Source organism: Electrona antarctica (assembly GCF_951216825.1).
Source record: "Electrona antarctica genome assembly, chromosome: 19".
In the NCBI taxonomy this organism is placed as follows: domain Eukaryota; kingdom Metazoa; phylum Chordata; class Actinopteri; order Myctophiformes; family Myctophidae; genus Electrona; species Electrona antarctica.
The window spans coordinates 11,328,843-11,343,016 of NC_136800.1; the positions used below are offsets into that span (position 1 = coordinate 11,328,843).

The 14,174-nt window shown below is 45.0% G+C and overlaps 1 protein-coding gene across 3 annotated transcripts in view; it reads right to left on the reverse strand.

The window, feature by feature from the left end:
* pbx1a (pre-B-cell leukemia homeobox 1a) overlaps window positions 1–14,174 on the reverse strand; it is a 94,197-nt gene that overhangs the window by 12,609 nt on the left and 67,414 nt on the right. For all 3 annotated transcript variants that reach the window (XM_079530417.1, XM_079530416.1, XM_079530418.1), the window contains 2 exons: window positions 2,668–2,915; window positions 217–407 (listed from right to left, as the gene is read on the reverse strand). In XM_079530417.1, coding sequence (XP_079386543.1) covers window positions 217–407; window positions 2,668–2,915 — 439 coding nt within the window. The remainder of the gene's footprint in view (window positions 1–216; window positions 408–2,667; window positions 2,916–14,174) is intronic.

The following is a 14,174-nucleotide window of genomic DNA, read 5'->3' on the forward strand; positions in this document are numbered from 1 at the left end:
AAGAACAAAATAAAATCAAACACCTTTAAATCCAGTTTCACAACAACGAGACATACTAATACAAATGCTCAAATGAATTAACCACAGTAAGCTGGCGTTAAAAAATCTAAATAAAACAAATAGCAAGAATACAAGCTCACATCGCGTGGGTAATGAATAAATATGCATTCACCAAAACATGTGAATGCACATTTGCATACGGGTCTGCATACAGACCTGGCATCGAGGAAGCGTGAGCGTAGGATCATGACAGCCTCGCAGGTGCTCTGCTTGAGCTGCATCTGGATGGTGCTGAACTTGCGGTGGATGATGTTCACCATGCGCTCGATCTCCTTGGGCGAGATGGGCCGCGTTCGAGACTGCTCCCTCAGCAGGTTCATCACATGGGTGGTGAACTCGTTGCACGCCTGCACGCCACCAAAACACAGCACAAAAAAACACAGTAACATGTTAAAACAAACAGGCCTCAGAGTGGCCTGACGGCGTCATCACACCCAAAGCACTGCGTTCTCAAGGAGCCGAGGCTTTGCAGACAGGCCGACGGTCGTGGAGGCAGCACTGATTGACAGCGTCACAGATGCCGTACTACTAGTAGGGCGGTGTGAATCGTAGTAGCGACGACGGGTTACGCCGCCGTTTCACGGGGGATAAAGGGACGCTGCGATGAGGAGGCAGCAAAAGTCATGGCGTTTTGAATATTAAAAAGCCTTTTCTTCAACAGACGAAAGAAGCGATGTGACAAGTGAAGAGAAATCCACAATGACAGAAAGCGTTCAGTCCTGTTCACGTTCAGGAGGTTTAAACTCTCTCTCTCTCTCTCTCTCTCTCTCTCTCTGTTCAAGCCTGGCTGTGTCTTTTCACTCCATCTTTCAGTCTACCTTGTTCGCTGTGTCTGCATCAGTCACTGGATATGACTGCATTCAGAGTCAAGGTGTCTGTTTCTTGTCAGCACCAGGGTTACGTCAGTCAAAATGATGCACGGCACCAGCCGTTCTGCTCACGAACACATGCCAGACGCCACTCACTCACATGCTCAGAAAGTGTGTGTGTGCGTGTGCGTGTGTGTGTGTGTGTGTGTGTGTGTGTGTGTGTGTGTGTGTGTGTGTGTGTGTGTGTGTGTGTGTGTGTGTGGCGTTGTGACACGTAAATGCTCAGGTGTATATTCACAGTGACAGTTAGCAATGACTAGCCTCACTGGAATAAGATGACAAACCCACAAGCGCTTTGACATCGGCGAGCATGACAACACATTGCAGTTCCTTGGAAGAGTGCTGGTGTGTGACTGATTCAATGGATGCTTTGCTGAAGACATCACAATTCAACGCCCGGCTTCTCACAGCTTTGACCTTTGGCACAGTGTTTTTATTTTTTTAAGTAAAATAAAAGAGGATGTTTCGTGGAATTATTATAAACGAAATCGTTTGATGTGACAAACAATGTCAACTTGGTTGTGTGGGGGGGTGGGCAGCTTGCCCGTTTTTCCTCCCAGAATTTTCCCCACTGAGGGGTGGGGGGGGGGGGGGGGGGGGGCTGGGGGGCGGGGCAAGGCAAGAGTCATGTCGCGTCTGATAATCCCCACATGGCCTACAACAACTTCCATGAACCGAATTCACTGTAGTAGCCTTTTCATATTATATTTGCACTTAGGCTGTCGTGATAAAAGTTGTTATAAAAGCTGCTATAAAAGTTTCAACACCGCAACACCAAAGTAGTTGTGAATTAGCAAACTGGACATTGAATGTTTCCTTTATCCTCGTGTTACTGCATTGTCTACATCGTCTACTGCAGGGTTCCCCAATAGGCGGCCCGCGGGCCATTTGCGGCCCGCGGAGCGCCCCCTTGTGGCCCCTGGAAGAATTTCCAAAAAAAAAAAAATGTTTTTTTGTTTTGTTTTGGGGGAGTGTCCCAGATATAAATGGCATTAAATGAGGGTCAGTAGCCTATGCATGTCAAACTGGGCACCCACTCAAGGACCACTGGTTGAGAAAATCTTTTAATTAATGAATGAAAAAATAAAAAAAACAATTTTTCGCGCGTGCGGACTCGGGCCCCCAGCCTGGTTCCCTAGTCCAATGATCCCTGGGTCGTCGGTTCGAATCCCGGCTCCTCCTGTCCACATGTCAAGTGTCCTTGGGCAAGACACTGAACCCTACATTGCCTCCAATGAGTTGGTTGGTGTGAGCTTTCCACCATTGGTGTGTGAATGTGGGAAGTGAGGAGGCTGGCGTCAACTGTTCGCCGCTTCACCTCCCAATGTATGAATGAATGAACCATTGTAAAGCGCTTTGAGCACTTGGAAAAGCGCTATAAAAATGCAATTCATTCATTACCCGAAAATGGATTCTATTTGATCAACTCATTTCCTTGTTTTATGACTGTGCTGCAGCTGGGCAGACGCCGGCCAACGTGACACTTATGGAATACTTTCATTACCGTAAATACTTTCATTACCGTAAGCAAGGAAATACCGTTTTGTTGTGTTTTGGGCCAATTTATTCATTTATGAGTGGTCATTGTTTATACTGTGATACTGTACATCACCCTCACCTGTCTGTGATCTATAAACAATGACCACTCAGCCATACATTATCCCTTACGTATTTTGGGGTGAAGGGGAGGGTCTGTGTGTGTGTGTGTGGGGTACGTAGCTAACAGTTGTGTGTTTACCTGCTCGTACTTCTCCAGTTCCGTGTGATAGATCTGTCTGATTTGGGACAGCTTGGCCCGGTAGTCGGAGTGCTCCGCTGAGTTGTCGGGGCCACAAGCGCCCCCCGCCGCCGCGGCTGCCGCGGCCGCAGCCGCCGACCCTCCTCCTTTCTCTGGGCCGGACACGCCCTCCGCCAGCAGCATGTTGTCCAATCGCATGAGCTGGGCATCGGGAGGCTCCTCCTCCTGGGCACCGCGAATACTGAGCACTGTGGGCGTGACAGGAGAGGTACAACGTCACCAAGCAGTCCCATTTGGTTTATCAAAATAAATAAATAAAATAAAATAAAAACGTTTTTAAAAGGCACAAAAAGAAGAAGAGACAATCGTTGAGGTGAATTTCGATTTAGTTGCACAGTAAATTCCATAGTGTTCATTTAACTGTTAAGAATTAAAGGGATATTTCACTTTAAAAAAAACTTTTGGTCATTTTATCATCTACGCAGGCTTATACTGTATGTGAACACCCCAGACTCCATTTTAACCATGATAAATTAATCAAAAACCCACGTCGTCTTTTCTAGTGAAAATAAATTGGGCACCTCACGTATTAGGAGGTGCCCGATATATCTGTCAGTGGGACGGGTGTTTTCGATGAATCTGGAGTTTGAAGTTACAATGGATCGGTTTGCATAGGAAGGGGGCGGGGCAGCTAAAATGTATATCAAATATCTAAATACTGAATCGAGCACTTAAAAACTGTCTGGGATGTGGCCTGGGCCGTGGCTCAGCGGTCCAGGCACCTTGGCTGGTAATCCAGTCTGGCAGTGTGCCGCGGGTTCGACTCCCGATCCCAACGGCCTTTACTGCATGTCACCCCCCCATCTCTCTACCCATTTCCTGTCAGCCTACTGTCTGTCCCTCCATAAAACAATATAAAATAAAGGCAAAAGCCACAAAAAAACATAAAAAATAAAATAAAAAACTGTCTGGGATGTTCACATAAGCCTGAGTAGACGATAAAAAGACCAAAAGTTTTTTGGAAAGTGTAATATCCCTTTAAATGAACACTAGAATTTGACTGTGTCTGGGTTCAAAGCAGTCCTAAATAGTGAGCCTAGAGTATTTTAATAGCATGAATGACGAGACTAAACTACTTCATCTACTAACTACTAACTGAACTGCTTGAAATATGGCCATCCCTTTAATAGCTCTGTGCCATAAAAACATGCAGCCTCGCAGAGTCTGGCAGCTAAGCAAGATCATAAAACTATCATTTTCATCGATTTTGAATATCATTCCAAATAATTAACACAGCCTTCCACCAGAGTTCATTTTTCTTTGCTCTCCTTACGAGCAGGCTATGGTATTTCCTACATAGTGGCTTTAAACAGAATATCCTCTAATTAAATTTTACCTTCAAGATTATAGAAGATAATACCAAATGCATAATGATCATATTAATGTCAAGATACCTGAAATATAAATAATATGGTATTAATGGTGTCGTGTTCAGGAAGATTACAGGAGTACGTGTAATTCTTTACAACCTGAAACCTTACAAACAAGCCACACTTGACATTATATAAATATCTCCACTTCTGCCCATGACCTAAAACACCAGTGCACCTGTTTCCTACAATGCTGTGTACAGCTACACCGACAAACACACGTGCGAGCGCCTGCACGCACATGCACACATGCTTACATAAATAGACACAGACACACACCACAATCACTAACACTGCCTCTACCATCAAAATGTGAAGAAAAAAAATAAACGGGTACAAAGAAATCCACTGCTGACTCCATTAACCATTACTAAACTTATTGACACATTTCAGGAAGGGAACAATGTCTTTGAGGAGTTGTGTTTCCTCATAAAACCTTTGTGTGTCAGCCATATTGCCGTCCCTCTGTCTACCACTAGAAGGCTCCCTAGGTAAAGGAGCGAGCTGTCTTTTTGTCTCAGGGGAACTGAAAACAGCCAAGCATCCAACCAGGTGTAGCCCTCCATTCCATCCACACTGTCTTCAAGGACAAAAGACAAGCTGCACCTGCACTACTGTGCCCATTTCTTATAGCATTGAATCCATGTTTCAGTCAAAATGCTTCAGCAAGTCCATCTAACCTTGTGTCTGTTGCGTCTGTGTACTGACCACAGACAATGACAGTAAATGACAGAGTGGGGAGGGGGACGACTGTGTGTCAGTGGGAGTGAGAGAACCAGGCCATATTGTACCCCACACGGATTGGTCTGCGGGTCTTTTGTAATGAGAATGTAAGGTTGAGTCGCCCTATGACCTTTCTGGTGAGTGTAGGGCTGAAGATGGATTCCTGGGGCATGTGTGTGTGGGTCTGTGTCTGTGTGTGTGTGTGTGTGTGTGTGTGTGTGTGTGTGTGTGTGTGTGTGTGTGTGTGTGTGTGTGTGTGTGTGTGTGTGTCCGGGCATCTCCTCTCTCTCTGTCTTGTTTTTTCACCCTTTCTTTTCTTTTCCTCTTCCAGCGCTAACATCATCACTACCCATCAGCCCCTGCACGTGAGCGGGCTCAGCTCAGGAGGCAAATGTCAATGGCTATCAGACAGCTGGAAAAGGTCAGCAGTTCAGATGGCGAGCAGACATATTGTGTGTATATGAATGTGTGTGTGCATATACGTACAATATATAAAGAATATATATATATCGTACAATATATAAAGAATGTGTGTGTGTGTGTGTGTGTGTGTGTGTGTTTCTTCTTGTGCATGTGTTCTGTTGGCAGGCCGCGTTCAGAGGATGAATATGTGAATATTTTTCACGTGACTCGCACCAGTGGGGAATTGCAATGCTCACCAGTTCGATTCTAACAAAATAGTGGCGCCAAGTCCCAACTAGAGGGGATAAATCTAATGAGCCTAAGACTGATTTATTCACCCACCCCCCCCCCCCCCCCTCCCCCAAGTCCTCCAGTGCACAACTAAAAGCACAAAATGGATTAAATTAATACAATTAATAAGGATAATCAAACAACTCACTGTGCTGTAGCGTAATTACCCTAACCGAAGCCATCAGCTTTATTTATTTCTCTTCAGTAATAGCGATGAAATCGATTAGACCTCAATGCCGGTCAGACTTCTGGTGGTGAACTCTGTCGTCCTGGACCATACATTATCATAATCGCCTGGCAGTAGGAAGGTCCTCATTACAATAATATATCATGCAAATACTCCTCTCCTCAAATACTCCTCTCCTCAAATACTCCTCTCCTCTCCTCTCCCTGCACCTTCATAATAACTAAATACTCCTCTCCTGCACCTTCATAATAACTAAATACTCCTCTCCTGCACCTTCATAATAACTAAATACTCCTCTCCTCTCCTCTCCCTGCACCTTCATAATAACTAAATACTCCTCTCCTGCACCTTCATAATAACTAAATACTCCTCTCCTGCACCTTCATAATAACTAAATACTCCTCTCCTGCACCTTCATAATAACTAAATACTCCTCTCCTGCACCTTCATAATAACTAAATACTCCTCTCCTGCACCTTCATAATAACTAAATACTCCTCTCCTGCACCTTCATAATAACTAAATACTCCTCTCCTGCACCTTCATAATAACTAAATACTCCTCTCCTGCACCTTCATAATAACTAAATACTCCTCTCCTGCCTGCACCTTCATAATAACTAAATACTCCTCTCCTGCACCTTCATAATAACTAAATACTCCTCTCCTCTCCTCTCCCTGCACCTTCATAATAACTAAATACTCCTCTCCTGCACCTTCATAATAACTAAATACTCCTCTCCTGCACCTTCATAATAACTAAATACTCCTCTCCTGCACCTTCATAATAACTAAATACTCCTCTCCTGCACCTTCATAATAACTAAATACTCCTCTCCTGCACCTTCATAATAACTAAATACTCCTCTCCTGCACCTTCATAATAACTAAATACTCCTCTCCTGCACCTTCATAATAACTAAATACTCCTCTTCTGCACCTTCATAATAACTAAATACTCCTCTCCTGCACCTTCATAATAACTAAATACTCCTCTCCTACACCTTCATAATAACTAAATACTCCTCTCCTGCACCTTCATAATAACTAAATACTCCTCTCCTGCACCTTCATAATAACTAAATACTCCTCTCCTGCACCTTCATAATAACTAAATACTCCTCTCCTGCACCTTCATAATAACTAAATACTCCTCTCCTGCACCTTCATAATAACTAAATACTCCTCTCCTGCACCTTCATAATAACTAAATACTCCTCCTGCACCTTCATAATAACTAAATACTCCTCTCCTGCACCTTCATAATAACTAAATACTCCTCTCCTGCACCTTCATAATAACTAAATACTCCTCTCCTGCACCTTCATAATAACTAAATACTCCTCTCCTGTACCTTCATAATAACTAAATACTCCTCTCCTGCACCTTCATAATAACTAAATACTCCTCTCCTGCACCTTCATAATAACTAAATACTCCTCTCCTACACCTTCATAATAACTAAATACTCCTCTCCTGCACCTTCATAATAACTAAATACTCCTCTCCTGCACCTTCATAATAACTAAATACTCCTCTCCTCTCCTGCACCTTCATAATAACTAAATACTCCTCTCCTCTCCTGCACCTTCATAATAACTTATAACCCTCTCCCTGCACCTTCATAATAACTTAAATACTCCTCTCGCTGCACCTTCATAATAACTTATAACCCAGTTAGACCTGAAGCCCATTCTACAAATGTCTTCTAAATCATGAGTTTTCTGAAAAACCAGTGGTTCTCAAACTATTTCATGTCAAGGACCCCAGAAATTATATGAAAAATGGGCCGCCGACCCCCATCTGAAAATATGTTGTTCCAGGGACCCCCCCAGAAGCAAAGATTTGAGTTAAAAACGTTCGCTCTGAAAGAATATATATTCAAAGATTTGCGCCACATTTTTAAGATTTAAAAAAAAAATAGTAGATCTACAAGCTCGTGCCGCGCTATGAGCTTGTAGATCTGCTATTTTTCAATAGCTAAAGTATAACATAATCCTTACACCGTCCAGAATAGGATAAGCAGAAAGCCTTTTATCCACCATGTCCGCGCTCTTGCAAGAAAAGCAACGAGATGACGGCGATCTGTGATTCCCTCGTTCCAGAGACAAGCACAGAGTGGTATCTATAAAAAGGAAGATGGCCATCATTTCATCTTGATCATTACAGACAGACTTAATTGAACAATGAGAGGACACAACCCCCCCCCCCCCTCTTCCTCCCTCCCCCCTCTTCCTCCCTCCCTCCTTCCCTTCTCCCTTTGTGTCTGCTATTGTATAATTCAACTGCTCTCTCTCTCTCTCTCTCTCTCTCTCTCTCTCTCTCTCTCTCTCTCTCTCTCTCTCTCTCTCTCTCTCTCTCTCTCTCTCTCTCTCTCTCTCTCTCTCTCTCTCTCTCTCTCTCTCTCTGAGATGTGTGGGGCAAAGGCAAAATATTAATATGTATATATCATAAAAATTATTCCAGGCATTATCTGAATAATGGAATAAAAGCTTTGCTTTGTTTATTGACATAAATGTCATTAAATGTTTTAGTTGGGTCTATTTAAGAGCTGTCTCACAATCTCACTGCACTAAATTATACTCCACCGTATGATGGCGCCACGCATCCAAAATAGCCGATCTACAAGCCCACAGCGTGTGGCATCGTGAGTCGCGAGTGACACATTGTGATATTGTACATCGGCTATTTTCAGCACTGGACTCCAGCGCTCAACTCTGTCATTACTACGAATTATAATAAACTGTGCTAATACCAGTGTAAATAAACATGGCGATTAAGCCACCCACCCAAACAGTGCACGCACGCAAAGATACTTATGCATGAACACGCACGCACGCACGCACGCGCACGCACACACACAAACACAGGAAGAAATACACATCTACGCATATTGGCGGAATACCCATAGCACCTCGGCAGGTGCCCTGCGAGCGCGTTTTAAATGAAAGCATGTTTAATTAATGATGTTGAAGTATTCTGTCACAATTAGGAAGATGTACGGTCAAACAAGCCAGCGGTGATGTGCCTGACAGTCATGATGAAAGTTTAGCCTCCTTGCCCCTGACTGGCAGCTAGCAGCCAATGTTGGACCAGATCCATTTCCCGTCAATACAGTAACACGATACACTCTGCTGCAGTGATGTGGCACTGTGTGTGTGTGTGTGTGTGTGTGTGTGTGTGTGTGTGCGTGTGTGTGTGTTGTATTACTGTACTTGAGAGGGCTCAAATGTCCCCACAAGTACAGTATAGTAGAATTTGAGAAACGGACATTGTGAGGACAATAATCTTCCTGGTCTTCACAAGAGCAGTGGTTGTTATGGTTAAGTTCATGTTGGAGTTCGGGTCAGACATTTAGAGGTTAGGTTTGGCTTTAGAGTTTTCCCAATTTTATATTTAGCAGTGTGGCGATGTTGTTGCACACTGGAAAAAAGCCGATTTACAAGCTCACAACGTGTCGCATCGTTACGTGTTGTGAACTTGTAGATCTGTCAGCTATTTTCAGCTATTTTCAACGAAGTCCTAAAAATGTTTTATGTCCTCACAAGTATTGTAAATCCAAATGGTGTGTGTGTGTGTGTGTGTGTGTGTGTGTGTGTGTGTATGTGTGTGTGTGTGTGTGTGTGTGTGTGTGTGTGTGTGTGTGTGTGTGTGCGCGTGCGCGCGTGCATGTCCTTCGCTTCCTAGCACATGCACATCCACGTCACATGGTCCAGACAGGGCCAGGCGGTGGCTGTGCTCTCTATTGATTGTGTGGGCACACGTCATCTAGGGTTTCAGCAGTTAATAAATCAGGCCTGTTCCTGACATAGTCGTGTGTGTGTGTGTACATGTGTGCGTGTGTGCGTGTGTGCGCGCGTGTGTGTGTGTGTTCGTGTGCGTGTGCGTGTGTGTGTGTGTGTGTGTGTGTGTGTGCGTGAGCGTGTGTGTGTGTGTGTATGTGTGTTTGTGTGCGTGTGTGTGCACGTGATGTGTGTGTGTGTGTGGGCCTGTCAGTGACGAGTCAGCGGGAGTGAAAGCGACAGCCACATGATAATGTAACATCACCACCATTCATCCCTGCCACACAGCATTCTGGGACAAAACAACAACAACCTGGGAACCTGACTAAGAAGGAGAAAAAAAAAAGCAGTGTGATTTACAGCAGACATGACAAGTATCACAAGTATCACTAATACAACCCCACCCCCCCCCACTCCTCAAAGGGCTATGACATCCAGCATTCATCTGCTGGTAATAGAAGCTCGGCCTGCATGCAAAGGACAGGATATAACGCCACTGTCACTCAGTATTAGAAGGGAATAGCCAATCTACAAGCTCACAACGCACGTATTGCGATGCATTGTGACCTTGTAGATCATGTCTGCTGTTGCCCATAGAACTTGTAGATCTGACACCATTTTAAAGTGCTAACAGCAACACCACCATGATTCCATGAGCACATGAAATACCGTCTGGGTGTATCCGTTTAATGGTCATTTCAGCTTCCAGCTGCTGCCGAACCAATGCTAAACAATGACAGCGGAAATTGGAATTGCAAACTATTGTAAAACACAATAAAGACCAAGCCGCTATTATCAAATTCTCAAAAATGTCATACGCTGGCAACTGCAATATCCGTGACATGCTCTGTACTGTAACTAGAAGGCTAGATTTTGCGGTCTATTCCGTGAGCTCATGGGAAACTTTCCCAGACCCAAAATGTTCTCTCCATCACCAGATAATGGGAAGCAGTACAGCCTCAGTACACAAGGGCACAGTCATAAAGCACCTCTAAAACAGCTTTATGTTTTATCAGCCATCTCTAGTGTCATGTGCAGAAGGGGGCCGAGTCGGGAGTGTTGTTGGGTCTGAACGCGTGCAGGGGCGGTGGTGGGTGGCTGGGTTGGGTGGGGGAGGATAACAAGGACAAGGAGAAAGACGGAAGGAACACTGGAGGGACATAGGACTAGAAGATGTGGATGGCGGTGGGGAGGGAGGGAGGGAGGGAGGTAGGGGGAGGGAGAGAGGGAGAGAGGGGGGGAGGGAGGGGGTCTTGGAGTGATGGTGGGAGAATGAAAGGCGAAAAATAGAAATGGAATAGGAAAGCGAGGTGTCAATTAAAAAAATGAACCCCAGTGCATTTGGGAGGTGACAGCTGGTGGGAGACGAGCTGACAGGCGTCACATTAGTCGGATTTGGTGGCCGCTCCCCTCATCCTCCTCCTTTCTCTCTCATTCTCTCTCTCTTTCTCTCTCTCTATCTCTAGCTCTCTTTTTTTGCTTTCTCCACTGGCGACCGGTATAGTTTCTCATGCAGCAGCATAGTGGCGGCAGGCTAGCAATGCAGGCAGGCAGGCAGGCAGGCAGGCAGGCAGGCAGGCAGGCAGGCAGGCAGGCAGCCTGGCAGGCAGGCAGGCAGGCAGGCAGGCAGGCAGGCAGGCAGGCAGGCACTCAGCTTGGTGTTTTTCAGAACAAGTTGCCCCTGCAGCTACTCCTAATAACGGTAATTATCGTCGTCATCTGAGGCTTAAGCAGGCCAGGCTGAGGCCTGAGGGGCCGGCCTGATAACGAGGCAGCCAGCGCCAGAGGAGAAGACCATTCACAACGCACACAGCCTCACTCCCATGCCACCAACGCACAGCGATCCCATTTAAAAAAGGCCTTCATTAAAATAATTCATTATTCAAAATAGGCAACACACATCAGCCCCCCGGCGGTCCCGTCATTCTTAAGGTGTCTTAAAAATATACGTCTCCTTGATCGAATCAAGCCCGCGCTCGGCCCGTTGCCATTTCTTTTCCCCTCTTTTTTTTCTCCCTTCTTCTCATAATGGCTCCTCCGGGCTACAGCGGGAAACCCACGGCGGACTGAATAGCTGTGGAGGAGTCATGAGCTTGGTGGTGGGAGCAGGGAGCAGCTCGGATGGCAAAGCAAACAAGCAGCGACACAAAGACGTGGCTATGGAGGCATCGCCACCCTCCAGTCCAGCCCCCCCTTCAAGGCCTGCTGTTGGTGGAACATGTACAGCGAGTGAAACACACAACAGAGCAACAGCATGACTGATAACATTTACTGTTTGATAGAGCTCGGTTCACTGAAGCTCTGTCAGGGTGTTTCACATCACGCATCGCAGGGGGTGGCGGTGGTGATGGTTGTGGTGGCGCGGGGGAGGGAGGGAGGGAGGGGGTATACTGTAGTCTGTAGTGTGTAGTCTCTGTGGTCGTCATGTCGTGGACTTTTGTGTTGCCTTTTTTTTTCTTTCTTCCTAGTGCCAGGGTTTGCGGTGTGTTTCTGAGGAAGGTGCAGTGCTGGATTTGCCCAGGTGGGAAAGCAGGTCATTCATTCAGTGGGATAAGCACAGCATGGGGTGTCTTCACTAAGCACGCAGCCCCATGTGGCTCCATCCATCCTTAGCTCCGCCTAGCCTAATTATAACAGACATACTCCCTATAGTGTTATTATGGAACTTGGATGATTGTTGATTGCTTTCGCCGATACAGGCCTATTCATTATGGAAAGCTTAAATAAATATATAAATATTCCGCAAAATTGGAAGAAATTTAATCGTGACAGATTTTCCTTCTGCCACCTATTTTTTTTTTTACAAAGATTAAGGCCCTTGCAAAAGTAAAGTATAATGCGTTTCTTACTGGTAAATCAGTTTTTAACTCAGATTAAAGATGCAGGAATCAAACTGGGTTTGTTGAAAAAACAACGCAGCATCGCAAGCACTAGTCAGACGACAAGTGTACGTGTGCAGACGCCATAGTGTTTGTGTTTGTTTTACATTTCTGTTTCTTTCTTTCTTTGTTTACTTTTAATGTCTAACGTATACTCTGTTGTAAGACAGTGCCCCATGCCCAAAATAGCAGATCTACACGCTCGTAGATCTTGTAGAGCTGCTGTTTTTTGGCATGTGACAACAAGGTACGACGTGTAAATCCTGCTTAAGCGTTGATTGAAGTGACATGCAGTGTGTAGTGAAACTGTACGTCCCTCCCAAGCAGCATTTGAGCAGAATGATAGAAAGTACAGGGGTGGGGGGTTGATGAACCAAGAGAGTACCCCTGCCCTATCTGCTGCCCTACAAGCCTCCCCTATGCTTCAGTACAGGGGTGGGGGGTTGATGAACCAAGAGAGTACCCCTGCCCTATCTGCTGCCCTACAAGCCTCCCCTATGATTCAGGACAAGCCATGAAACAAGAGGTCCAAATAACATGCTCCTTCTGAGGTCTCCGCAGTGTGCGTTCCTGTGCATGGCACATTTCATAAGGCTCCGCTCTTTGACTGGTGATGAGTTTATGTGAAGGTAATTAACAGTAATTAATCCTTAATTACAGTAATTAGCCGAGTCGCAGTAAATTAAGCCACATCTGGAGGCAGGGAATGGGACTCGACAAGCGGGGGCGGGCTTTTTGACAAGGGGGAGATGCTGAGCCCATCTGACTGCGATCAGTTAGGTCTACCTGGGACATAAGCTCACATGACGCCTCCCGGGCACTCGGTAAGACCTGTGTCACGTCCCTGCGATGTGGTGCGGGGGGCGGAGGGGGGGGGGGGGGACAGGGTCTGATGAGCAGGGAGGACAGAGAAGTAAAGTTCATTTTTGAACATCATTGTTTCATCTCAGGGGGAAAGTCTCTGTTAAACAACAGCACAAGGACACCCACCATATGGCCACTCATAAACATAGATAATAGTGCCTGTGGCGCCTCCCCCTCTAACATGTGAACACTGACACAATGTCATTGGAGAGACACATGTCCCCAACAGTTTGCTGCATAATAAAGAAAAATGTATACTCCATTTTTGGCAAGCAGAGTTGCTTGCCAAAGAGAACGGAAAACAGGTCCAGGAACAAGCTATCGTAACATGTTGCTATAGCTTGTAGATCTGTTCTTTTTGGCAAGTGACACCTTTTTGCTTTTAGGCTCCTACAATTAAGGTAAAGCAAGTGTACAGTATGCTTATGATAGAAAAAGGAACACAAATTCCCATATTGAATAGAGTTTCCTGTCATGATTTAATTCTAATTATCCTTACAGATTAAAAAGAATTACAATAACAAGTCTCAAAACCTATTCTGTGAGTGATCACCTTTGTATCATGATGGATTGTTTTCCAAACACCAGCAAGGGTCGTCCAGCAATGATAATGTTCTGAAACACATGCCACGAACAGTAACACGTTGAATATAATGATAGCTATACACCAATGCCTATATTCTGTAATGTATTTAATGGCATGTCTTCAATGTGAATCAATATCCTATATTAGTACTGTAACAAGCCTTGATATGGTACTATTGTACTGATATTGTTTGAATATTGTGTTGACTTTAAAACGACTTAAATTTATTTATGACAGTACATAAAATAGGACAAATGGATAATCATAAAAAATGCCAAATGCTTGTTTCCACTGTGATCCGTACAGTACAACACACAACAAGCACTCTTCAAGGGAGTGTGGGAAAAGTAACCCACATCAACTA